At 42.8% G+C, this 27834-nt stretch overlaps 1 protein-coding gene and 2 long non-coding RNA genes across 4 annotated transcripts in view; 1 reads left to right on the forward strand and 2 right to left on the reverse strand.

Annotated features, from left to right (window-relative positions):
• Positions 1-1380: 1380 nt before the first annotated feature.
• Positions 1381-4902, forward strand: LOC135103144 (uncharacterized). The gene is made up of 3 exons (XR_010269934.1): positions 1381-1515; positions 3578-3672; positions 4810-4902. It is a non-coding gene; the product is annotated as an uncharacterized LOC135103144 (long non-coding RNA).
• An 83-nt stretch (positions 4903-4985) lies between these two features.
• On the reverse strand, positions 4986-9494 carry LOC135103143 (uncharacterized). The gene is made up of 4 exons (XR_010269933.1): positions 9334-9494; positions 6597-6701; positions 5698-5820; positions 4986-5575 (listed from the first exon to the last, which is right to left on the reverse strand). It is a non-coding gene; the product is annotated as an uncharacterized LOC135103143 (long non-coding RNA).
• A 1170-nt stretch (positions 9495-10664) lies between these two features.
• Positions 10665-27834, reverse strand: part of LOC135103145 (ribosome biogenesis regulatory protein homolog) — a 31974-nt gene continuing 14804 nt past the window's right edge. For both annotated transcript variants that reach the window (XM_064009207.1, XM_064009208.1), the window contains 4 exons: positions 17853-18177; positions 17193-17330; positions 14968-15088; positions 10665-11466 (listed from right to left, as the gene is read on the reverse strand). In XM_064009207.1, the coding sequence (XP_063865277.1) occupies positions 10732-11466; positions 14968-15088; positions 17193-17330; positions 17853-18177 (1319 nt within the window). In that variant the 3' untranslated portion in view covers positions 10665-10731. The remainder of the gene's footprint in view (positions 11467-14967; positions 15089-17192; positions 17331-17852; positions 18178-27834) is intronic.

Below are 27834 nucleotides of genomic sequence, written 5' to 3' on the forward strand. Positions count from 1 at the left end.
CAAAGAAAGTTAAAGTAAAAAATAATTATATTCATGACCAGATCTACCGAAAGTATTATCGTGGTGGCAATACTGCATCGCGTGAATTGATACCAGGCATAACACTTACTCACTTTCCTCGGTACTCTGTCGTTAAATTGATCGGTTAGCATTAAGGTATTCTGATTGCGTGATTCTTAGACCAAAAGGTGTGTTCGTCACCTAATTCCCTCTACACTAGTACTTTCATGTCATAAGTTACACGTGACTATATACCCTCACTATGTATTCTTCCCCTCCTCTTTCACTTTACGAGACCAGCGTCACCCATCGCTCTCCAGACTGGTGCATGACGCCGAGCACAGGACAGAACAGGACGATAGAAGCTTGCAGGTGAGTGAGTCATAATAGGTCACTTTTTGAAGCTGCAATCACGGTCTTTTCACCACCCCCGCTCACTCTCCGCTCTGCTGGTGCTGCCAAGACCAATAAGTATTCAGGGCCGTCATCACCGCCTCCTCCATCACCGCCAGCACTTAGCGTGAGGAAGATGAGCGGAGATAAAGAGGTATTTATGGCGGCCCCAGAAAACCAGGAGGAGATGGAACTAGTGGCGGGCATGAGATATTAGGACATGAAGGCTATGAAACGTAATTGTCGTGAGGAAAGGGGTGACTGGAGTACCTCGTTTGGTTTCAGGTCAATTAGGGTGAGTTTGGTGAGAAAGTTACGTATTTCCTCTGTTTTTAGTACTTTGAACGTGTAGTATATTAGTGCGTGTGTATCAGAGAGAGAGAGAGAGAGAGATGAGGGGGGGAGGGACAGGGACGTGGGATTTAGTGGCTATGGATGGTTAATAGCGTGACATTAGTGAGTTAATGGCGGTGTTTGTAATTCTGTAGTGGTGGTTGTGGTGCAGTGCTGGTATTTGTTGCAGAGATGTGAATGTTGGCAGTTGTAACTGGCTTGTTCCGATGACCATTGACTAAGATACTTTCAAGTACTAGTTATAATTCCTTTCTCTTATGAGTTATGTTAGTTATGGGTGTGACATAATGCCCGTAGCTATACGTTATTATTGCGCCAGTGTCAGGTTGGCTTAGATTATCCTCGTATTTCATTAGGATATTATCAGAATCGACTGTTATTATTATAGAACCACAAGGAAGCACCAATGACTTGCCTCGCTCATCTTGAAAGACTCGGAGCCTCAAAGACATTATACCTCAGTGATCTATCAACATATGTCTTGTCTCACCTTCTGAAGCAACACAGAGAGACCTTCCCTCATTCCCGTCAAAGTGAGTGTCTTCTGACATAATATACTCAATCAACAATTAACAAAAGCAGAAAATATATCAAGGTTCGGATCAGATTCGAGCCCTTTACATTGGAGGTGGCCAAGTTTCGTGTCTAGAAGCCGGGCAAGCGAGGCGTCACTGGCGAGCTGGCTGGTGGGGAGGTGAGGTGTCCGGTGCTACAAACAGCGAAGGCGTCCCCAGCACGCCTACGCAGGAAAGTACCGGTGGTAACATCGTGAGTAATTAGCGTTCAGTATCCAGGATGGGTTTGTATGGGTTTTGTAGGCGTAGAAGGGAAGACAATGCTATAGAATGGATGTGGGGAAAGGAGAGGTAGTGGAGGGGGTGGAGGAAGCAGATGTTTTAGAGAATGAGTGGATAGTTTTCGGCAATGTTTTGTCTCCCGCATATATTTCGGCTATTGTGTATGTGGCAGCTTCATTCAGCGTTGTCTAGGAGTACGAGAGATGACTTTCTATTCAGACAACAGCAATGAGGAGAAAGATAATGGCGTGTGTACCCTCCAGGGCAGTGAGGCCTAACGCAGCTCCAACCTGTAATTATATAAAGCTACACCAAGTTTGCCCCGAGGTTCTTCAGTCCCTCCTTACGTTTCCCTCCCTTCCCCCCGTTCTCCCCAAGTTCCCTCTGTTTCTCCGTTCCACCTAGGTTTTCTCTTCCCCCTCGAGAACCTTGCTCCCTCGCGTTTCTCATCCTGCCTCTCTTCTTCATTCTCTCTACCAAATAGTCTTCTCATCCCACTCGTTTCCCTTTCTCTGGACTCCTCCCTTCCCTACCTCGCACGCACCTCCACCTCCTCGCCGCCTCCCTTTCCTCCCTTTCCTCCCATCCAAACCTTCCACCGACTTCTACCTTGCCTCGTCCCCTCCGCCCTCCTCTTCCTGTACCGTCCCACCCACTTCCCCCTCCAGTCTCCTGCCTCCGCCCTTCCGTGCCCTCCCCGTCCTCTCCCCGCCGCCTCTTCTCCCTTGCTGCTTCCCCGCTAACGAAAAAGAAGGTCTACTTATATCAATTAACCTGCTTGTCTTTATCCTCTGGCTCCACCACCTAGACCCCAAGCCGCCGCCTCTTTCCCTCCCACCCGTCCTCCGCCATCCTCTCGTTCTTTCTCGTCCCTTCTCCCCTGTTCCTTCCCTCTTACCTGCACGAAGCTCCCTTTGTGATTGTTTTTATCCCATGTTTTGTCGTAGTATTTGCTAATTTGTTTGTTTTTCATGGTGGTCTTTTCAATCGCATATTACCTCCCTCCCTTGTGTTTGTTCGTGTTCTCCCTTCTTGTTATTCACTCTCCCCTCCCTCACCCTGCTCACTGGTCTTCCTTCCTCTGCATTACCCCGTCCTCCCCCTTCCCTTGTTATTCGTCTCCTCCTCCCCTGCTATTCGCCTTTCCCTTCCCTTCTCTGCTAACAGTTCCCCTCCCTTCCTCCGTTCCATGTCCTGCAATTAAGTCTCCCCTTCCCTTTTCCAGCTTATTCTCCCCCCTCCTGCACCCCTCCCTCTACACTGCTGTTAACAATTCCCTCCCTTCTTTCCTCTTCCCTCTATCCCTTCCCTCTGCGTGGCTATTCGCTGTCCCCCTCATTTTTCCCTCTCTCGTCATGCTCAGCCCAGAAACTGTTAATTTTTAATATCACCCGCCCTTGTAATGCTTCGTCTTCACTTACCTTAGCTTGCCTTACCTTCCTTTTAGTTTGCCTTTCTTTCTTTGCGTTATGTGCATTTATCTCGCCTCTCGTTCACCTAAGTTCCCTTACCGAATATCAGTTTTTTTGCGTGCCTTGCCTTACCTTGCTTTACCATGCTGTTACTTTCGCTTCCCGTTCTTCAGTTAGGCTTATGTAATTCGTTCCTCTCTACTTTCATGGCCTCCGTTCTTTTCCACATTTCGTCCCTTTTTCCGTTCGTTGTCTCGTCATATTCTTGCATCTTTTACGCCTTTTATAGTTCTTAAGCACCCATACGCATATTTATTCCTAGCATATTTATTCCTAACACACTCCTTTATATGACTCCCATTCACATACGACTACTTGTCCTTTATACTCATCCCCTTACACTTCCTGTACACACACACTGCCTCGCCTCCTCTCACCTCTCTCTCTCTCCGCTCTCGCTCTCTCTACCCACCATAAAAACCGGAATTACCGTTGATAACTGCGGGCGCCTTTATCGAATTCCCTTTCGGACACTAACAAAACCAGAACATGTAGCAGCATTTTTTGACAGGTATTTATTAACTTCCCACATCCGAGCTGTCAAATGAATTTCTGCGCCAGTTTTCTCCCTCAGAACTACGTGTTGTATCACTGCCTTGTTATTGCTGCTGTTGCTACTGGCGGTGGTGGTGCTGTGGCCTGATGATATTGCGACGGTGAGTTTTTTTTTTTTTTTTTTTCAACCTTTATCTATTTTTAGTACCTACATGTGTACTGTTTGTGCGTGCGTACGTCTGTTAATGGTTAGGAAAAGGTAGACGTGAATTTAAGTTTTTCATTCTATGATTTTTTGGTGCAATGTTTATTTGTTGATCATTTTTCGGATTCAGTTCTTTTTTTTTTTTCAATTTGTTCACTTGGTTTTCAATTATTTATCTGACTTTTTTTCTGATATCCTGCTCCCTCCATTTTCTCTCCCTTGTAATTACTCTTACCTTCATCCTCCTCCTCGTTCTCCTCCTCCTTGGTCTCCTGTACCTCCATCTCCTTGATTTTCACTTTTTCTCAGTTCCTCACTCCACTCCTCCTCTCCCTCTGTTAGCGTTGCTCTGCCTTCCATTCCGTTCTTTCTCCTTTCCTTCTTCGATGCTTTGCTTTCCCCTCGTTTATATTCACTCCCTCCTCCCCCTCCATCTTGTCGCTTTGTTCACCTTGTCCCTCTTTCTCCTCGTCTGTATGCACTCCCTCTTTCTCCTCGCCGTCTTGCTGTCCGTCTGTCACTCCCTCCCTCCCTTCTCCTAGATATGCTCCCCTTCTTTCCAGTCTTCCCCCTCCTCTCTCATCGCTTTGTTCTTCCTCCCGGTATTTCGTGGGTCTTCCCTCCTTTCCTCTCGTTATATATATATATATATATATATATATATATATATATATATATATATATATATATATATATATATATATATATATATATATATATATATATATATAATCATTCCTTCTCTGCATTTCTTCTCGCTTAAATTGTTTCCAGTTTATCGCTTGTTCCTCCATCAATCTTATCGTATTATAGTCATTGCCTTATTCTTCAGTAGCCTTTCATTCCTTCGTCTCTGATCTGTTCCTCTGCCTGTTGTTCTCTGTTGTTGTGCTTTAGTTTGCAGCGATTTGCCGCGTTCTGTTGCGTTCAGTCACCCTCGCAAGCCCTCCGGTCTCTCTGACGCCACCTTCCCTCCCCTGCATTCTCTCTCCTCCTAGTCTCTCATCACTGTGTTCCTGAATCCTTCCCTCCTTCGTCGGCTACTGCTACCCAGTTTTCTATCGTGTTTCTAGTTGATCCTGTTGTGCTTCAGATTTACGTCAAGCCGTGAACAGCTTCCGTGAACAGCTTCATTATTCGGGTTATGGATCAAGGAGAAGCGAGGAGAGACTTTTTGAAGAGATGAGTATAAAATCTGTTTGTTTCTATGACTACATGATTTATTTGCCCAATCATTCCATTTTTTTAGGTGTAAATCAAAGGCTTGAGTAATAAACAAAAGTTTTTAATCCTTAGTCTAAGAAATCTCGACTAAATAAACCAACCGTTCCTTCTGTCGAAAAGTACAATGTTCTTGCCTTTCCAGGAGGAAGACTAATGATGAGTGGCTAGAAAGTGAAGCTCTACGGAAATTAATAACGTGGTAGAAGAGCTGAAACGGACATTGTGGTGAACGACCGCTACCGGCGGGGACAACCAGCGGCGGAAATGAAAGACCAAAGGGAAGAAGGGAAAGGAAGATTGATGAAAATGGACATCGGCGTTAGGACCACAAATCAGGCGTGGAGTTACTCCCTTAAGGGGAACACATCCAAACACCCAAGAATGCAGAGATGGAATTGGTGCCTCATTCTCGACCACAGCACCCAGCTCCTCTAACCTCAGAGTCTGCCTCTGGATCTAGAGAAGGAAGAGGATGCACTGCGAACCAGGAAACCTTGGACAACAGCCACAGAGAGAAGAAGCAAGCAAGCAAGAGAATGGTGGTGGTCGTCGTCTGCACGTGCTGGGCTGCGAACCAGGAAACCTCGAAACAGCAAACCGCAAGAGTCGTCAGTCAATCGATCGCCATCGTCTCCCTAATAGACAATCAAAGAATAGAAAATTAGCAAATAGATAATTTGATTGCATGTGGGATTGATTGTTGTTACCTTACCACATTATACATCACAAACGCTATCCTCTTATTTTGTTAACTTACACTGGGGTGTGATCAAGGAGATAGTGGTGGCAGCAATGTGTTTGAGTGTCCATCTGCTAAGTAACATACACGGATGCACAATCGCCTGATCCTCCTCTACCTTGGGCTTCTACTTCATTCCATCTGTGGGAAACGGACAAAAATAAGAGTTACAGAACAATATTTTAGTACGTAGAAAGAATCAGTAGCTAGCTGCCATGGAGTCACCCCAACCAGACTTGGTTCACTTACTCCCTCAGCACACTGCACCTCCACAAATCACACTGAGTAACTACTGAGTGAACCATGCCAGAACTTAGGCGAACAATGGGCGTTCCCTCGCTAGCGCTTGCTTGCTCGCTCTCTCTCGCGCCATAGATTCATTCATAATGAAGGTATGATTCCTATGAAGGCGTGTCTGATAATGTTGCTGATGCTGATCTCTTGTAGTTGTTTTACCACATCAAAAAAAAAAAAAAGCCAGTGCACATTCCCGGTACTTGCCTTTCCTGTGGTGAGTTTAATTAATTCTTCCCACCTACTGCCGTGAAGATAACGGCTGGTTGCTACACCTTGTATTTCTCATATTTATGAAGGAAAAACTATTCAGTGTTAATACTAGACCAGGTCGTAGGCAACAAAAAATTTACGCTGAATATTCTATGACCCATGTTCGATGACTCCTTCATTAAGCATTATAATACATGCCATGGTTTTTGGACTCAATATTAATCTTCGTCATTAAGTATATGTAGGACAAGATATATTGGTAAAATATATAATATTCTGATGTCAAGAAAATACACACCAAGAACAAACTAAAATTACATGTTTCGCCTACATACGAGTATCCTTGTAACTCATTTTCCTCATACCTGTCTATGCTAAAATAAGGATTACTTTAAGAAAGTATGTCATGCCTTGTCGCCATGTTCAGCTGCTGCTCCATCACAACGTTAGCATCTCCGGCTCCCTGCTACCGAGACGAGACATCACCGACAGCCTCCAGAGAGCGACGCAGCTGTCTGAGGACGTATGCAGTGAGACGGAAGGAAGCATGAAAGGTTATCTCACACACACATATATATGAGAATCTATGGAAACTGGAAAAGGTGAAAATGAAGCTGTGTTAAACAAACCTGAAGCAACTATAGTAATAAACAATGCATTGCATAAAAATAATTTTAAAAATATCTTCATACAAAAACAAAAAAGGTAATTCTCTACATGGCGACCGCACCTTTCTTGGACATAACAAACGGCCTATGTAAGTAATTTAAGTCCCCGCTCTTATTTTCTTATCATACTACTGGCAACCCGCTGCACAAGGCCAGGCGTCACAATACTCTCTCCTCTATTAGCGGGAGAACAACTCTTCACTCTCTCGGCTCGCTTGTAGGGCCCCATCGCATACTCGCGGCCAGCTTATGGGTCCCTGCTGGCAAAATCAAGTTAATTAACTATGATTTTTGCTTACCGGCTCGTTACTAACATTCCCCCTCACCGCGAGTCATTGCTGCATCAGTGCAATCACTCTTTACTATGAAAAGACATCCAAGATCTACTCGGCAGTGAATCGTTTCTAAGTCTTGATCGGCAGCAAGCCTCTGTTCATTAAAATCAACCCACGTATAATGGTTTTCACCCACGCGCCTTCATTTACTTATCAAACTATTTCCACTTGCATAAATTTCATTCGTAAAAATTAATGAGAAATATGCACAAACTGTACACGGCAGAACAAAAGGCTGTTAAAAGCCTCTCGACACCAGGTCACGCCCACGCCGGGTCGAGCTGAGCTGGCCGGGGACTAGTGCCGCCCGCTGACGAATTAAAATGCACTCCCCCCCGTCCCCCCACAAGACGCGCTCTCCAATATTAACGGCATTAACTGAAAGATACATCACGCCCCACGCGCTGCCTGCCCCAGCCCACTCACAAGCTTCGTGAATTAGGGCAAACAACGGAAACTGATACTGAAGAACAAGATTATCAAAGGCTATAAACGCTAAACAAGGAGTTTCTCATGCAATGTCTTCATAAATATAAAATACGAACAATCGCTTCCATGCGTGTAACATTACGTTGTGTTCCTCCAAGTAACCGATGTTATTTGATGTACAAAAATAAAACGCTGTAGACACTGCAAAAGCACTAATATGTGAAGATATTGCATGCATTAATTATACCTAATCCCTTATTTATGAGAGACTAAACGTATAATTTGCATGTAATTAAATGACGCAAAATATTTACATAATCAGCACGTACAAAATGTTGGAAAACTTGCTTAACAAACTGCGTAGCGGACTTGAGCAGCTCTCCGCGCTGCACCACGAGGCCTCTTATGCTCTGACACCCATCCACACTTAATAATAATGTCAGTGTGGAATAAACTGTGCAACGCAACACATTAATTTTTAAATCGCATTGACTCTTCTGTCTGATGCATTAGGCATTGACTGAGGTAAGGATATCCATTTGCTTGATTACAGACCACCTCACGCCCATGCACCATGCCACTATTTACGAGTTTTCTGCCTTATTCACCGATCTGGTTAAAAAATAAATAAATAAATAAATAAATAAATAAATAAAATAAAATAAAATAGTTATCGCGTTTAGCTGCTACACAGCTTTTCCTCCTCTTCTGATCCCATTCTCAAGACGCTATCTGCATACACACTGATCACATTTGATATGCATTGTAATCATACACTGGCAAAAACAAAGGGACCCGAGTTTAACCAAGAAACTACTCGAGCTACTTACTCTCTGATGGCGTCACAATGGAGAGAGAGAGAGAGAGAGAGAGAGAGAGAGAGAGAGAGAGAGAGAGAGAGAGAGAGAGAGAGAGAGAGAGAGAGAGAGAGTTAAAGCTACCCAAGAGAAGGGAAATGGCGTTTTAAACTTTGAGATAAGGAAATGGGAAAAAAAGATCAAGAGAAATAAATTTGACTATCACAGATATTTACAGAAAAGCTCACGCAAATCATTTCCTCTGTGAATATCCAAATGGGCAGCGTTATTACCAGAACTGCCAGGTATCCATTGCCGGGCTAAAATTCAAAGCCAAATTCGTGTTATGTCTGCCATTAGTGCCGCGTCCTTGATATCCAGCATCTATACATACGAGAGCAAGAGATAATAGGTCATCACTGAACGCGATCAGAAATAAAGAAAGGAGACGTGGTGAGTGATTTGTTATCGTGAGGTGGGGAGTAAACGAGGAAGGTATGACGAGGGGGTGGTCGTCATGAGGGAAGGTTAAGCAGTGTTGGATGGCAGTAATAGTACAAATAGTAGTAGTAGTAGTAGTAGTAGTAGTCTATACACTTCGACAGACTATAATTAGAATCGGGAACAAGGAAAGACTCGAAAACGGAGAAAAGAGGATGAGACCAAATGAGGTATGGAAAAGACGGAAAAGAATAAAAACGAGTGGACAAAACAGGTATAGAAAAAAATGAACAAAATTAATAGATAAATGCAAAGGCTGAGGGCATGGGTGAAAGGATTCATGGATGAAGGGAACAGCATAATAAAGGTCATACTTGTTTACATCTCTTAGGTAATACTGGACACTTTTTTCCCCAACACCTATAGCACACCATTACATGTCCTTAACTAAGAACTAAATAAAGAATACATATGTACCTTGACCTGGAGTGAGAGCCGACCTCCTATTCCTTCCTCGCCTCCACACAAAATGGCCGTCTTCATGATGGAGGAAAAATAGATGGTATCGGGAATAAATGCACTGAAGCACTCAGGATTCTATGCGACGTGTGGCGTTTATCTGGTACTCGATCTCGAACTGAATCCTTCCTGAACCGATTCCTTTTGCTGTTATGATTCGCCTTTTCTCTGGTACATATAATGCTGTCCGAAACCGCGGTGAAACCCAACGAGAAGCAGTTTGAAATACCTCTTTATAAAGGAAGGGAAAATCTAATTATCTATGGCAATTAGAATTATGTAATACTTATGCTTTAATACTTAGACATACTTAGCAGCCTTCCAAAGAATTATGGATTATGTGTGGACGGTATGGACGCTTGGTATAGACGAAGAGCAGCTAACAACGGTTCATCAAGCAGTGACCAAAGCACCTTTGTCAACTCAACCATTCCATTATTGCTTAGCGTACATTATAATGGTGGTTTTTAAGAACCTTTTCGTTAAACAGGAAAGTAGAGACTTTTACCCTCTACATGCAACAGTATCAGCCGCTGACATACTAGCTACGTGCTATCACAGCTCACCACACTCCAGTTTCAATCTCATATCAACTCTACTTACTTTGGCTTGGCCTTCATTTCCTCACCTTGTTTCACCCTCTTGTTTAGGCCGTGACTTAGTTCTTCCTTGGTTCCATCTCTCCTGCCCTTTCTTGTATGTTTGATGGTTAAAAAAAAAATAATAAATAATAATAAAATAATAATAATAATAATAATAGTAACACAAGTCTTCGAGATCAGAAAACAAAATCACTAACCTCCCCCTCTTTAGTGTCTTGTCTTTTCATTGCATATTAACTACAGAGGAAGGAGTCCCAAGCCTCTCAGTCCCATTCTGTTGCCTCTTAGGATGTGCAGGGAATATGGTGACAGTATTCTTACTCCCCCACCACAGAGATAAGTGGTAATGGAAGAGGACTTGCTATGAAGGGTCCTTGTTTCAGACAAATGTCCAAGTTTTGTGCCTGATCCCTGTAATGTGAGAGTCAAGGGGCCAAGGGGCTGAGATTGGTGAATGAGTGTGAATGTGAAAACTGTGTTCCTTATCTTGGCTACCCACTCTTTTTTCAGGGGGAGAAAGGCTTGGTATGCATGTAATAATAATAATAATAATAATAATAATAATAATAATAATAATAATAATAATAATAATAATAATAATAATAATAACAATGATAATAATAATAATAATACTCTAATTCAGGGAAAAAGTAATGAAATCAGGTGTCACATAAAATGTCAGTGAAATAAGTTGCATATATTTATTATCCTTGTTTTACAGAGAGATAAGTTTCTAAGATCAGTCATTATATGCCTATTTACCTTTTCCTTTCCCCTTCATCTTTCCCTTTCCTGCTGGCCTACCTTTACCCTGCATCTTAGGTCCTCCTATCTTCTTTTTTGCACCAACATTTGGCTTGCCCTTTGGTTTACCCTTACCCTTACCTTTGCCCTTGCCCTTGCCTTGGAATCCAGTCCCCAGCTTCAGGGATTTGTGGTCTGACTTGGTTCTGTGTCTGCCTCCCATCTTGGACCTCCTACCATAAACCTTCCCTCCCTTGCGCTTCAGATCCATGGCTACATTTTCATCCCGGATCTCCTTGTGAATGGCTCCATCCAGATTAAGAGATGGCTTATCCATTTTCTCAAGAACCTCAATGTTGCGCTTCTTCTCTACCAGGCCACTGCCTGTTGTGAATTCTATCTTGCGCTTCTTCCCAAGTCCCTTCACCTTTTTCTCATTTGGAAGTTCAGGTTGGAATTTTCCCCTTGAGGCAGTTGCATGTTTGGCATGATGCATAGCCATGCTGAGTTCATTCTTGGAGGCATATTCATTGCCTGTGACACCTACACTGGGAACCTTTATCTTCTTGTTCTTAGCAATGTTACGCAGACGCTGGAATTCATTCTTGGCTACATTTTCTTTCTTCATCTCAGCAGCCTTGGCAAATTGATCTTCAAAGGGATCAGCATTGCTAGGCACCTCCTTGACCCAATTCTTCTCCTTCTCTGCTGCAATCTTCCGGTAACCAAAGCGAGGCACCCACCGCTGAGGAAGAAATAATACATGGTTAAAAAGACATTAAAAAATGGCTATCAGCAAAATCTACGATTATTAAATTCAGAAGTAAAAAGTTTCAAACCCTACCATTCTTTAGAGAAGATCCTGTCTTCTACATTTTTGCCATTTAAAACAAAGCTTTTACATAATATTTTCTTTACAAATTTCCTCTAATGACCTTGAGTATTACCTTATTTGAAATAAGAAAATCTCTTAGAACACATTTCCTATGCTTATCTCTCTCTCTCTATTTTACTTTATTTGCATTTGTGTTGCCAATTTATTACTTAAAATTAGTTCTTTTCATTCCTATGCCTTGCATATAGCTTAATTTTCTTTAGTTATTTAATTATTATTCATGATAATGAAGACCATGATGATGATGAAGAAGAGGAAGATGAAGAAAAGGAAGTTAAATTCCTGTCTGCATACAAGCAGATTTCAGTCACATTAAATAACATCTTCACAGCTACTGTCCCATTCCTACTTCTTTTGGCTTGTACAAGTTCACCAGTCCTGAGTAATACCAGCAAGACATTAGTTACTAAAAACTATTTGTTTTTTAACATATCTATGAATGCCTTAAAGTCATGCAGTCTGAGTGGCATCACCTCCAGTATCTCTAACTGATAGTCAAACATTTTTGTTATTATGGTATCAACAACAACATGGAATTTTGGCTCTCACAGTTCTGAGTAAGTTTCACAATTCTGAGTAAGTTTCACAATTTCTGAGTGGTTTCACAATTCTGAGTAAGAAGAAAGGCCTCTCAATAACAATCTGGTGCTACACAAACCTCAGCAGTTACAATGATTCTTAGGACCAGTAGCATATCATCACAAATTATCCTTTATTGCTCCAATCTGCTTTGTTGCCTTAAAATTCTACATTCTGACCAAGGCAAAATGATTTTAATCAAATTTTTTTCTGCACAACAAAGATGAAACAGATCCCCAAAAATGTACAAAAGGCCGAGGACAATGTATTGCTGCTTAGCTTTTCTCTACTGCTGCATCCCTCTGCCTCAGCAGATGCTGCTGTCAGAAGCACTGATGCTGTACTTTACAAGGATGTTTCCAGCCATGCCAAACATCTAATCTTTCTCTTGCAGTCCCAAAAACCTTGCATGAACAGGAAAATCATTATATATCTCAGTGGGAGATTGAGGAATGGTAGTTACAACAATGACAGCAATGCCTGCAAGCACTATCACACAAGTAAGGGTGAGTAGGGAGCCAAGAAAAATTTACATAAACAAAAAATGTGCATTAGGAATCTCTTTTACCTCTTTTTGAACCCCTATTGCTCAATAAGTTTCTTATACTGTAATTTTATGAAAAAATTCCTATGAGAAATGTTAGCAAGTGATTTGGTGGTAACCACAGCATGTGAGGCTGAGAAAGAAGTGAAAATCAGAGGATAGACAAAGGACAAAGAATCCAAAGGCAATGAATGCATGCCATAAAGAGCAAAAAAGAGATATCATAAGAATTAGGTTACAAGCATATGTGTAAATATGTACCAGAAATCATAATTAAAGAATTTATCATCAATGACCATGTGCTGCCCATAAGCCATTAAAAATGGTAGACATATATCCTAAATCCCTAAGACTTCCCCCTAAGCATAACACAAGGCTAAAATTGAGATTAATGGTGCCTCAATTATTTGATAAACAGTCATATACTTAACTTAGTATAAGAAAGATCTTTCTTTTCATAGGTATAGTTCCTGATCTATGAGGAGAAATATCACTGTGTCAGTTTGCAGTGACCAAAGCTGTCTCTCTCTCTCTACAACCAACAAGTCTTTATAATGGAAAAACCTGCATTCTCCAAGGCTGAAGAGAAGAGGCAGGTCATGGGTATAGCCAAGAGAATGACTGTCATGTTTTCAACATTCCCTGAATTGTGTACTGGGAATTAAATCCATGTATTTTGACATGCAATGCCAGATACTAGTGTGACATACCAAGACATTTGAGGAAGAACATTCTGCACAACAGAAAATGAATGAGTTATCATAACATACAGCTCCTAAACTTGAACATACAAGAAAATTATATCATCTTCACTAATTTCTTTCTCAAAAGATACAAAACAATGAGTGGGGTGCAATACCTCATGCAATGAGTAAAACATTGGGTGGAGGGAGCATCAAGGCCCTCCCATTCTGGGTAACACCTGATTTGTGTGGACTCTACCACAAGCATGGAAAATATAGCAGCCAAAGAAATGTAATTTTTCTCTTATGGTAAGTAAAGTACACTTAAAAATTTCCCTCAACATGATGTGAAAGGAACTGATGTTCTCTGAGCACTACCTGCATGAGATGAGCAACCATGACATGTTTTGAAATTAATTACACTGTTATTTGGTTAATTCCTACCCTCTCATTATTCCCATGATGACCACAAACAAGGATAACCATAAAGAAGTGATAACTTTATACAAATATAAAACTGGCCACAATCTCCTATTCATTGCAATCAAAGAGATGTAAAACAGAACAGTGCAGCAAATGGCAAAGATGCTTAAAGACAGCAGGGAGGCCATTGTATCCAAGGCCAACAACACACAATTTAAAATGAAAAGAACCCACAGTTACTGGGCAATGTGTGCATCAGATGCTACAAATCTAGCATGTTTCTAAGAAAGTATTACTTAATGCATTACAGAACTCCAAGTGTCATGTTTTGTGAGGAATACCTCAAGAAGAGTGAGGAACAATAGGTAACTCTGCTATGAAATGATGAGACAACCAGTACTGACAATGGTTCCCCATTATCATAGACCACAGGTCACAAGTACAGCACTAAATTCATAACACACCAAGTCTCACTTATGAACCAGAACAATAATTTAGAGCTTTTGTGTGATATGTCATAGGATTCTTCTGATGAAACCAAAAAATGTTTAAGCAGGATTCCAAAACTGCACATGTTGCAATGTCTATGAAGCAGTGATTAACACACTGTTTGATCCCCTTTTCCATAATTGGCCTAAGACGGGTTAAGATATCAATCTAAGAATTTATGGTCACACAAAAAGCATCAGTGTATCACAGATGCCTAAACTTTGGGCTGCAATCAAACAGTTAAAGGCTAATCCTGTATGAAAGCTAAAAATTTAAGCAGGCAATGAACTATGAGCCAATCATATTCTCCCTTCAATAAATTTTGATATTCACAACTGCCTTGGATCATCACCAACACACACACATAGTGGTACACTTGAGCACATCAGGCTTTGCTGTCTTAAACATAAGTCAGTGGTATAACAAGAGTTAAGGCAGCATGTGAATAAATGCATAGTATATTTATTCAATTTACTGTAGTCATTCAATCATTGCATTCCTTCCTATGCTATTTAGTTAAAGTGTAGTAACAAAGATAATGATGATGTTGATGGTGATGATAATAAAGATCCAGATTATTAAAATCACATTCTGGATGATGACCATGATGAAGAGAACCAGCAAACCTCTCACCTTGAGGACGTCATCCCATACTTTCTTGTCCTTCTTCCTATTATTGATACCTTTCTCACGAGCATACTTTTCCCATTTGGTTGGTGGACGTGGCTTGGGCACTGGTTTCTCCCTTGGCAATCTGGAAATAATAAACATTTTTACTACATGATGGTAGTTGTGTATACAGTAATCCCCCCAACATCTGGATGTACAATAAGTGAACTCGTCACTATCCGGACATAACCATGTCTGGATGTTAAACTAGACACACATTTGGTTAAATATCCAGGCATACACACACCAGCCGCCAGCACAATTCAAGCTCCCCACCACATGCCTCTTTGGCCGGTGTCACACTATATAACAATACAGTGGTGCCACATCACCTACAATGATGTGAGTGTGTATGTCTTGTCCTCACATCCAGCATGAAGCAGCAGTGCGGCACTGCCACAGCATGATGTGGCACTATGCAGCAGAAATGGCAGTGCTGCAATAGTGACACACTTCTCATTTGTTGGTTTGTTTTCACAATGCAGCAACAATGCATAGTGTGACACCAGCCTTTCTCTCCCCTCTCTTCACATACAGAGCCAGCATGACTATAGAGAAGCATCAGTCACAATACTCCTTCTGTCCGATGTTAATTATTTATCATTTCTTTGATAAGGATGAGAAATATCACTTTTTTAATGATAATAGCAAAGATTTTAGTGTATATACCATGACACATGACAATGCTGCTATCCAACATTACCAAGGTCATACAGTGACCAGCTATGGACACACGCCACATGTTAGGTAGAGGCAAGTGATGAAGGTAACTGCCTCTGGTCACAATCTACAATGAAAATTATCTCCTGTACCTATCATGTGCCCTCATGTGCTTCACAGTAGTGACAAATAACTTATTTATGACAGATATACATCTTTTCAGAAGAAAAGGCTGAAAGAGAACTTTAATTAAAGGCAACAGTATGGTATGGGTAGATTTGGCAGGGCAGCAGAAAGCCCAGTCCCCAAGGAGGTCATGCCTAAATGCTCAAGACAAAATAAATTTACAAGGTGTTGTGCCAAACAAGTGGTTTATCCAAAAAAATACTCTGTATCTTCAGGTACGTAAGCTGGAATCATCAGTATCATATCTGAAAAAAAAAAGTTCATGTAGTCCTCACATTTAACATAAACATACAACCAAATTTGTACCAAGAATCTTGATTCTTTAATGATGTCTCATGCTACAGTGAAAATGCACACTACCTAACAAATTTGTTGTCCCCTATTCCTCTATTTGCTACATACAATTTTCTTCAACTTCTCCCCTATAATGAAGTTCAAGACGAGATCAATGTCAAACCCCACACAGTGTCTGACACATCTAACAACAGAACTTCAGGGAAACATTCCTGGTGCAGCAGAAGAAATTACAGTATACAACTACACAAACCCTGAAAGGGGATGGCTTCTTTCTTAATGTTAACCTCCTGCAAGCAGCACTTGCTCTGTCTCTTATGTACTGCTAATATTCCAGCTATCTATTATGAAGAGTGATTTGGGGCCCGTGTGCTTGCTTTTACTTTTTCATCTATAATATAGTAAAAAGGACTAAGCGGAAGGTCCCAGGTCCCATCACACAGTCCCAAAGAAGATCAGAGCACATACCAACCAATAACTACCAGTATAGCACCATACATATGTCCATCCTCGGACAGGACATTTAGCACTGTACGAGCCACACCAGGATACCTGCTTCTTGACATCAGCATCACCATAATTTAATTTAGTTTTTAGTTTTCACTATATGAGTTGGCCAGCCAGACAATTTTTCCACTGACACCAACCATAAAAGTACAACATGGTAACATGCAAAATTTCATTGCAGGAAAGCCCAATTTTTACTGTACTTCTGTATCACAAAAAAATAAATAAATAATCCATTAGTCACAGAAGACAAGGAATCTCATGAAATATGAAAAGATGCCATGAAAAGTTATAGAAATAATCCAATGAATGAATACACATTTTGTTAAATAGTAACAATGAATACCTCTACTTCTGTTTTATCATAAGAATAGCAAGAGATTTAACCACTGAAAAAAAAAAAAAATAGCATCTCATTAATATATCTATGAAGTTTGTAGGGAAGGAAAATACCTCAAATCTTATATCTAATAACATGAATTTTTACCATAGTCCTTTCAAGTACATGTGGTATGATTCTTTCCAGTAAAGTAAAATCCCACCTGGTGGTTGGCTTTGGCAGTGTGGCATAGATGTCACTATCAATGCGTTCACTAGGCAGCTCCCACACTCTGTTAAGTAGTGCTTGTATGCTGTCTCGGGCCAAGTTGTGAAGATAACTGTCAATCTTCTCCGGGTCTCTGTCAAATATAACTTGGATATAATATTCATTGTATCTCAGATTAAATTCCTCTATGATTATACATAGGAATCCCCTTATTAACAAATGAGTTACATTCCTAAATAAAATTCAATGTAAAAACCTTACATCAAGATAATACTAGTTTATCTACATTACCTTAATGGAAATACTCCAGCAAATATCCTATCCCTAAAACAATGCAAACACAAAATAGTTTACAAGCACACATGTATGTGGCACATACACTTATAGGTAATAATATGTTAACAATACCTCTGCTATTCTTACCTTACTTAATCACACTTTAATGCAAAATGTCCGGAAAACAGAAAATGGCGGGAGTTAAAATTTACCGAGAAGAGAATAGACATGGGCAAGGTGAGGGTACAGCTAGTATGATATCTGCAGGCACGACACGGCGATGGAACTGTAGTGAGCGAACACCGATGTCACCTTCACCAGAGATTAACATAATCAAGAAAATCAGAAACAACAGTTTACCTGCAATGCCTTGGCTTACCTGGTGAGGGTCTCGTCCAGGGTGTTGTTGTTGCTCACCAGCAGGTTGCCTAGGTCATACTCCAGCTGGTTATCATTGGGTACCTTGATGGACTTCAGCTCCTCTGTAGCTTGAGTGAGGATCTCCTGGACCCGCTGGCTGGAGTCCGTGTCTGCCATGGTCTGATGTTTTCTGGTTACAACGCAGCAGCTTCTAGTTTGTTTACGTCTCCACGTGTTGCTGCTCTTACGCTTGATCTTGATCTCTGATGGTACGCTGCGTCCCACTTTGATCTTGATCCCCGTGGTGCGGGTGGGAGGGTTTGCCGTGCTCGCACCTCTTTCTCCTGCGAAATATTCCAGGAAAAACCTCACTAATTTTTTCCAGGTTCTTTTTTTATATTATATTTTACATATTTCACATATTACAATAAAACTCGATCACCTACAAATGTAACATTTCCCAAGACCTTTTTATTTAGCCTTAGACAAATCAGAAATACTGTGGCGAATATGTTCAGGTTTCACTCGATATTCTTAATACGGGATGGAGGCAGCCATAAGGTCTGGATCGTTCTTTCCGATTGCCTTCCTGTAAGTCAACCGCCGCCCTTCAGATGGAAGCTTTTTACAAGTTGATAAGTTAATACACCAAGAATTAGAAGAGGAGGTAAGGCGGAGTGAAAAAAAAAAAAGGCACCCCATAACACCCTAGAATACCCACAAAACTCACCCAAAATTATTTAAAACATCCAAAACACATTCAAAACACTCTCAGCACTCCAAATTACCGACAAACGTCATCCAAACACTCAAAAACATCCAAAGTATACCAAAAACACCCCAAAACTCATTCAAACATACCCCCACACCATCACAGAATACACCCAAAACACCCAATACACACCACACACACTCAAATATACCCAAAAGACTTATTTTAAGTTTTATGTTTTTTTTTTAAGTTTTAAGTATTTTAGGTCACCAGAAGAGAGAAAGCTTAAATGTAATGGTAGGATAAGTTAAACAGGAACGCGAAACACTTTAAATATCATAAACGATTTTTTTTTAATCCCGGCCTTCCCAGGGCGCGGAGAAGCAAATGGGTGAGCCTCTTAATATGTAGCCCCCGTTCACCTAGCAGCAAGTGTGTGTGTGTGTGTGTGTGTGTGTCACGAAACAGGGGACAAGAATGTAGGAGGGACAAATTTGCAAATTAGCAAAATTAGTGTTAGTCATGAAGGGCAAAGTAGCAGACCAGTGATATACCTTCCCCAGCAATAAGTCCTGGGAGCGCTCTTCGGAAGTTTAATAGCTATAACACATGAAATCAGAGGTGGTCATAATATTACGAGATTTACTTCAAGACAGAAACAGGGGCCAAGTATTATCATTCTCTGAGGTTTGGCTCTCTTTTTTCAACTAAGTTTAACTGACTGTAATGGAAGTCATTGGGGTTTTTCACTCGTTTTCAGTGATAAATTTATAAGAGTTCTGCATCATCACTGGGAAAGCAGCCATAACAATCTATGTAATAATTCCCCGTGACCTTTCAAAGCAGTGCAAATGGGAGAGAACAAAGGGCTTCAGAATACGGATCCCGAGTTCCGATCTTTAGTTTAGTCTTCCGTGAGTCGAGATACGTTTTCTTTCACTGTCCGGAATTTATCCAGTGTTATAATGTCAGTATACGAGAACATTTATATTTTACTGTTTATATCTTCGTTGGGAAATGTGTGTTTGAATAACTGCCTAAGTATGAAAGGAAAGTAAGTCAAGTGGTGTGTAACATTCCACATCTTGAAGGAGAAAAGAGATGGTTATATTAACAGAGATAGAAGTTAGATGAAAGAAAAGGAGAGGATGAGATCGAGTATAATGCTTCACTATCTAACAATACTGATACTTTATACAGCTTTATACAACCCTATAATAATCTGCTATAGTAAAACATTAAAAGCAAAACATCTAGGTAACACTACATCAAATACTGGAGTCGATACAAGAAACTCATAAACTAAACAGTGTTCTAGGTATTGTTTTTTCTCTCTTGGTGTCCCTGAAGACAGCCAGGGAACCACAGGAGGCGAAGGAGTGTCACCATAACCGAGGGTGAGGGGTGTGTGCATCATTTTTGTAGCGAGAAGAGAGAGGAAGAGTGACGCAGCGTACAGTGTGACCTGGCAGCTGGCGGCGGGGGAAGAGGGAGCGGGGAGAGGAGGGAGGGAAATGGGGAAGAGTGAAGAAGGGGAGAGAGAGAGAGAGAGAGAGGGGGGGAAGGAGGGAGCGGTGGTGGGAGGTGGTGAACACAGACGAGCCAGAAGAGAGAGGAGGGAGGAAAAAGGGGGCGGAGGAGGGGAAGGAAGGGAGGGAGACCGTAAGATGGAGGGGTGAGAGGAGGGGAAGGAAGGGAGAGAGAGGGGAGAGAGAGAGAGAGAGAAAGAGAGAGAGAGAGAGGGAATATGAAGGGAGCGGTGGAGAGTGGTGGTGGTGAACACACACGAGTCAGAAGAGAGAGGAAGGAGGGAAAAGGGTGCCAGAGGAGGGGAAGGGAGAGGGGGGAGAGAAGCCGGGAGAAGTGGAGGGGATGAAAGAGGAGGGGGTGGTGGTGGTGGTGAAGAGGGACGAGCCACTGTAAATCAGATAAATACTCCCTAGAGATAGTGGTGGGCCTTTAAACCAATAGGTGGCTAATGATAAACAAACAAATAAACACACTAACAAAAAGGAGAGAGAAAGTTTGTAAATATAAACTAAACTTACGCTGTATGTATTCCTCCGAGGGTCCTGCTTAAATGTAAAAGAAAGAAAATATGTAATGATGATAATTTCAGCATAATTGTGTATTACAGTATAAGGAAAAGAACCACCACCACCACTATCCCCACCACCACCACCACCACCACTACTACTACTACTACTATTACTTTGCGAATAATAGTACAGAAGAAAAGAAGAAGAAAATGAAGAAAAAGAATTCTTGAAGAAGAATGTAGCCACCATTATCCCTATCACCACCTCCCACCACCGCCACCTACACCACCACCCACAACAACAACGATGACGAAAACGACAACGACAACAACACAACCACCACCACCACCAACTACAACACCACCCACAACAACGACAACAATGATGACGATAACAACGACAACAACAGCAACACAACCACCACCACCACCACCACCTACACCACCACCCACAACAACAACAATGATGACGACAACGACAACGACAACAACACAACCACCACCACCACCAACAACAACAACAACAATAACATAACCACCACCACCACCACCACCACCACCAACAACAACAACAACAACGCAAAGAAAAAAAAAACACAGGAGAAGAGGAAAAAGACGATGGCGATGATGGAGAGGAAGAAAGATGAGGAAACCACCAACACCACCACCACCACCACCACTACTACCAACACCACCAACACCACCACCACCACCTATTCCCAACTACAACAACAACACTAGCAGCTTCAAGAATGAGACCCACCGCCACCACCACCACCACCATATCACAACACTACCACTACACCTGCACCACCACCCAGATCTACGTGGGTATCCTCATCTCTGTTGTTTGCTAGTTAGGGCGAAGGCAGCTATATTCTAAGCTGGGCGCCTAACCTAATGAGCTAGTGGCTGCGTGCTAAGAGCTAGTGGTGAGGAGCGAGGGAAGGGAGGTTTAGAGGAAGCATAAGTGAGTAACTTGCCGGGTGGAGGGAGGGAGGGAAGAAGAGAGAGAGGGAGAGAGAGAGGCAGCAAAGAGGGAAGAAGGGTCCGAGGTAGGGAGGTAATACGGAGGGAGGCATCTAGGAGGGACGGAGAGAGGGAGATAGGGACGTAGAAAGGAGGGAGGGAGGGAGTTTAAGTAGAGATGGGAAGGGGGAGAGGAGGACGAGAGACGAGTGGGAGGGGGAGGAGTGGGGAGCCGCGGGGTGAGGGAGGGATAAGAGGGGCGGACAAGGAGGGAGGGGATGCCGCGGGGTGAGGGACGGATGAGAGGGGGTGGAGAGCATTAGGGAGGATGGGGAGGGAAAGGATCGCGAGGGAGAGGGGGAGACGGAGGGAGGAAAGGAGGGAGCCTCCGCCACCACCACTCACCACCGCCTCACGCAGCACATAAACACTACTTCTTCCCCGCGTCCACAGCACACAGCACATCAGGGTTACAGTGGTGCCACACACAGCACGGCGCGCAGGGCTGCTGGGAGTGACACCTCAGACAGGGATGAGGAAATAAAACATGCCCGCCTCGTATTTATATGTTCACTTCCCCGCGATTTTTTCTCTCCACAAAACTAGTCCATCAAGAAACTCTTGCTACCTACATACACACACACACACACCATTCGTCTTGCTTCAGTACAGTGACAACAACAACAACGATTACTTCTACTACAACTACTTCTTCTTTTTCTACTACTCCTACTACTACTACTATTACTACTACTACTACTACTACTGCTTCTGCTACTGCTACTACTTCTAACACAACAACATATAACAACAACAACAATTACTGCTGCTGCTGCTACTACTACTATTACTACTACTACTACTACTACTACTACTACTACTACCACTACTACTACTATTAATACTACTACTACTAACACTTACACCACCACTTCTACAACCACAACAACAACCACCACCACTATCACCATTACTACAACACATTCCTCCATACGCCCTAGCAAGCCACCAACTTATCCCACCTAAAATGCAGTTGTTACGTACAAAGATTCTTAAGTAATTACGTGTTATTAGACTGACCAAAAAGAGAAAATAGTAATCACGGGAAAAATAAAAGTGACAGTTATTCTCTCTCTCTCCACCCTCACTCTCAGTTCTAAACATGATATCCTGCTTTGCTCTAACCTACTCCAAGACAGAGACAGAGACACACAGAGAGAGAGAGAGAGAGCAGAGAGTGTGGAGTCTCAGTTCTGTCGTTTCTACTGCTGGTGCAGGAGCTGACGCCTCCCTTCACTGGAAAATTTGGCCTGAATCGTTAATATAGATTGTGAGAGAGTGAAGGGAGAGGGTGAGAGAGAAGGGATGAGAGAAGGAGAGAAGGGTAAGAGAGAGCGAGAGAAGGGGTGAGAGAGAGGGAGAGAAGGGCTGAGAGATGATAGAAAGAAGAGGTGGGAGCGGTAGGAAGGGTGAGGGTGGGAGGGAAGAAGGGGAGGGAGAGGAAATGGCAGGAAGAGTGAGAGAGGGAGGGAGAGAGGGGAGGGGTGTTGAGAGAGGGTTTGGGAGTGAGGGAGGCAGGGGTGAGGGTCAGTAATAGGAAGGGTGGAGGAGGAGTATGAGGAGGCGGAGGAGTGGGAGGAGGAGGAGGAGGGGAGGGACGAGAGAGGAAGACGTAGAGATAGAGAGTGAGAGAGAGAAAGAGAGGAGAGAGGAGAGGAGGGAGGGAGGGCAGAGGATCAGTAACAGGAGGGTGGGGGGGATGGTTGAGGACCAAAGAGAGGGAGAGATGGAGGGAGGGAGGGAGGGAGGGAGGCAAGGAGGGGAGAAGGGCGAGGGTCGGTGATGAGGAGGGAGAGGAGAGAGCAGGGGCCTGGGAGGGAGGGAAGACGGAGGAGGGTCAATGATAAGGAGAGAAGGGGAGAGGTTGGAAGGGAGGGCAGGGGAAAGGCTGAGGGAGGGAGGTAGGGTAATATAGGCAGGGAGGGAGAGAGTGGTAGAGAGAGAGAGAGAGAGAGAGAGAGAGAGAGAGAGAGAGAGAGAGAGAGAGAGAGAGAGAGAGAGAGAGAGAGAGAGAGGCAAAGGGAGGAGAACGAGAAGAAGGAGGAAGAGGAGAGAGCAGGACGGGAAGGAGGGGAGGGAGGGATGGAGGGGAGAGGCGCAAGGAGGAAGAAGAGGAGGAGGAGGAGTGGGAGTAGGAGGAGGAGGAGTAGGAGGGAGCGCTGAGGACAGAAAAATACAGTAACACTTCACAAAGACACGCAGCTCGGGCCCTCCTCCTCACACTAAGACAGGGACATCAGCACTATTCTCAGCACCATCCCAGCACTGCTACACCACCGCCACACTCCGAAGACGCGCCTACCACGACCTCATATTGTCTTTGCCATCAACCCTCAAACTTACAAACACCGAAGAAGAGAGACTAAAGAACCTGGCGCCAGCAACACCAGTATACAGCACCACTAGCACCACACACAGGGCCGGATGATGAGACGGTGCTGCAGGTGGATGAGGTTTGTGGGAGGAGGGGAAGGAGGAGGAGAATGAGGAGATGAGAGGGAGAGGAAGGAGGGGAGGGAGAGTCAGGTATCCGATGTTTGCGTCACACAGCCACCTGAATGAACACTGCAGCAAACCGGAGATTATACAGGTGAACAGGTGAAGATGACGAATTTCGACCAGGTATAGGCACATTATCAAACCACGCCCCTTTTGTTCTGTAACCTAACCTAACTTAACCTTGCCTAACCTAACTTAACCTAACCATAGCTGCTCCAGTCACCAATGAGACCAAACAGTACCCACACCAACAACTATGAACAAAAGCAATAATCACAACACGGAAGGGGAAAAAAGAATTTGCTTGAAAAAAAAAAAATTCATAGAAATATTCGAGGAAGAAGGAGATACAGACAGACAGACAGACGGACGGATGGAAGATGGCGCCTCTCTCCGTGGTTCAGGTGAGAGGCTAGATGGAGGAGGGAGGGAGGGAAGAAGGGAGAAGGAGGAAGGGACGGGAAGGAGGAGTAAGGAGGGGAGGGAAGGAGGGTAAGAAGGGGAGAGGGGAAGGAGGGAGGGACGCGAGGGAAGGAGAGGGAGGTAAGATGGAAGGCAAAGGGAACGACAGAGGGGAGGAGGAAGAAAAAGGTTAAAGGGGAACCAGAAGAGAGAGAGAGAGAGAGAGAGAGAGAGAGAGAGAGAGAGAGAGAGAGAGAGAGAGAGAGAGAGAGAGAGAGAGAGAGAAAGAGAGAGTAAATGAGATAGAGAAGACAGAGACAATGAGAGAGAGAGAGAGAGAGAGAGAGAGAGAGAGAGAGAGAGAGAGAGAGAGAGAGAGAGAGAGAGAGAGAGAGAGGAGAAAGTAGTGAGAAAGAGAACAATTTGAAAGAAGAAACGATGTAAGAGAGTTAACAAAGTGAGAGAGAGAGAGAGAGAGAGAGAGAGAGAGAGAGAGAGAGAGAGAGAGAGAGAGAGAGAGAGAGAGAGAGAGAGAGACAGAGAGAATGTAAACTGAGACAGGACAAGCGACGATGAGAGACAGAGTTAACAAATGAAGACAGGAGATAGACATAATGAGAGAGAGAGAGAGAGAGAGAGAGAGAGAGAGAGAGAGAGAGAGAGAGAGAGAGAGAGAGAGGATAACAAGTGAACTAAGATGACAAGTAAGGAACAAATTTTAACAGATAAGATTGACCCCCCCCTCCTCCTGACCTCCCTTCACTTGGCCCCGTCTGCTCCCCCTCCCCTCGGCGTGGCACTGTTGGCCCCATTATTACTCTATAGCGCCTCGTGGGAGTTAATGGAGTTAATGGAGGTGTTCTTGGGCACTGTAATGGTGTATGGGGGAGCCGTTTGCAATGGTGTATGAGGCAAAGTTCGAATTTACACTAGCATCAGTAAAACCCACTGTACTTTCTTCTTTTTTTTTCCTTCTTTTTTTCGAGGCTGCTTTATTATTCTCTTGTCTTTGAAAGGGATACGATACACACACACACACACACACACACACACACATACACACACACACGTTATTCCCCGTTATGTAATGGGCAGGTGTCGAGTGCTATAGGTACAAGAGATTCCCATTACTTAATAGGGAAAAAGACTGTTACCTAAATAATGTCAGACTGATATTGCCTATTCGGTACACTACCCATTAGAAAGACCCTGTAGAAAGACTCCCCTTTTGAAAGATGCTCATAAGAAGACCCAGCAAGAAAGACCCTATTAGAAACAACTAGTAAAACAAAGGCCCATAAAAAACGAACCCATTAGAGAGACCCCACTTGAAAGACCAAAAAAGATCTATTGAAGATAAGCCACTGAAAAAGAGAGGCCGACTTGAAAGATCCCAAACAAAAAGATTAATTAAAAATACCCCATGTAAAAGACCCCGTTAAAAAAAAAAAGGACCCCCGTAAGAAAGACCATTACTTAATAGAAAAATACCCCTCACCTTAGTTATCCAAGCCTGACGTTACCCAATAAGTATGACATCACGCATGGCTAAAGATCCTAAACAAATCCTAAACGTAACCTGACACATAGCAAAGTACGATTCCCTTATTAATCCTAATCCAAGCCTGACGTTACTCATTAAGTACATCACCCACAGCTAAAGAACATGCCTTACTAATCCTAATCGTAGCCGAACACTTAACAAAGGACCATTCCCTAATTAATCCTGATCCATGCCGGACACAACCCTTCAGTACATAACGTATAAAGACCCCCCCCCTCTCTCTCTCTCTCTCTCTCTCTCTCTCTCTCTCTCTCTCTCTCTCTCTCTCTCACCACGCCAGCCAGTGACGTCACTCAGGAAGGAGAAAGTTGTGTATTCCATTGCCTTCGAAAGCAGCTTTTTTCCTCTCACCCGAAGAAGGAAACTCCACACCTGCCATTACCCACAAAGAGGCCATTACTTATGTTTGTAACCAAGAACATGTCGTCCATTAATTACTAACACTCGCCTTCCATTACGTTCAGTAAGACGATTTCTTGCATTACTAAGTGGATGTTGCTCACTGAATTATACTCCACTTCTATTAAATTTCTTCCATTACTAAGAGGATATCGTCCATTGATTGTTTAAGTTCATCTTCCACTAGATTCAATGAGAGGATTTCTTCCATTACTAAGGGGATGCCGCCCACTGGGAATTAAACACCACCTTCCATTAAATTCAGAGATACTCCCGCCCATTAAATATGACCTTGCTTAACCTACCTTAATATAACATAACTCCTTTCATTATTACTTGCCATTAAACATAAAAGAAGTGGTGTCTTATATTATTGGTCACCCATTAACAGTTATAGTGGTATTATCGCTTCATATGGCGTCACTGAAACATTAGACTTCACCCTTGAATTAACACATCATCCATTACCTAGGCCATCTCATCCATTAATTACCAGGCTTCATCTAATATAATTTATAAAGCGAAGTCATCAATTTTCAAGAGATTTCATCCAAAGTGCCTCATCGAATGGATTTCAGCTACTCATGCACCTCTTATTATCCAGCAAACTTCACCATTATTCAACCCCATCATACTTACTACTCAAAGACCGTATCCCATAAACACAAGACACTTCATCCTTAAAACCAGGTCCCCTATTTATTGCTTCATAATCTAACGAAGTCACCCAGCAGTCACCAAAACTGACATCACCCATAGGTACACTCAATACACTTCATTCAAACGACAAAGCTTATTTTCCTAGTAAAACCACAGAGAAGTCACCCAACACTCATCAAAACTGACATCACCCATTAGAACATCCAAACACTCCACCCGCAGCACAAAGAAAGCTCCCCGCCTGTTCTTTAAAACCTACAATGAAGTCCCTCGGCAGTCACGAAACTGACATCACCCACTGTGACCGAAACTTTAGTGGTGAGAGAACGCCTCGAACACTTCACTCACCACACAAAGGAAACCCACCACACATCACTACCGTAAAAAAAAGAAAGGCGATATCGTCATAAACTCATACAAATGACATCACCCATTATTCCCAGAACCCGCTAGTCATCACACAAAGAAACTTTACCACCCAACCAACTACAAGAGCTAAAAAAAAGTGTCCATACCATCCAAGAGCCATCAAAGTGACATAACCATTTGCTTATCATGTACCTTATCCATTAGTCAATACGAGGCATTAATGGGTATACTAGGAAACTCATGAAAGAAAGATGCACGTGGTAATTTTCTACTCTCTCTCTCTCTCTCTCTCTCTCTCTCTCTCTCTCTCTCTCTCTCTCTGCGAAACA

Source organism: Scylla paramamosain, chromosome 8 (genome assembly GCF_035594125.1).
Source record: "Scylla paramamosain isolate STU-SP2022 chromosome 8, ASM3559412v1, whole genome shotgun sequence".
Taxonomy (NCBI): domain Eukaryota; kingdom Metazoa; phylum Arthropoda; class Malacostraca; order Decapoda; family Portunidae; genus Scylla; species Scylla paramamosain.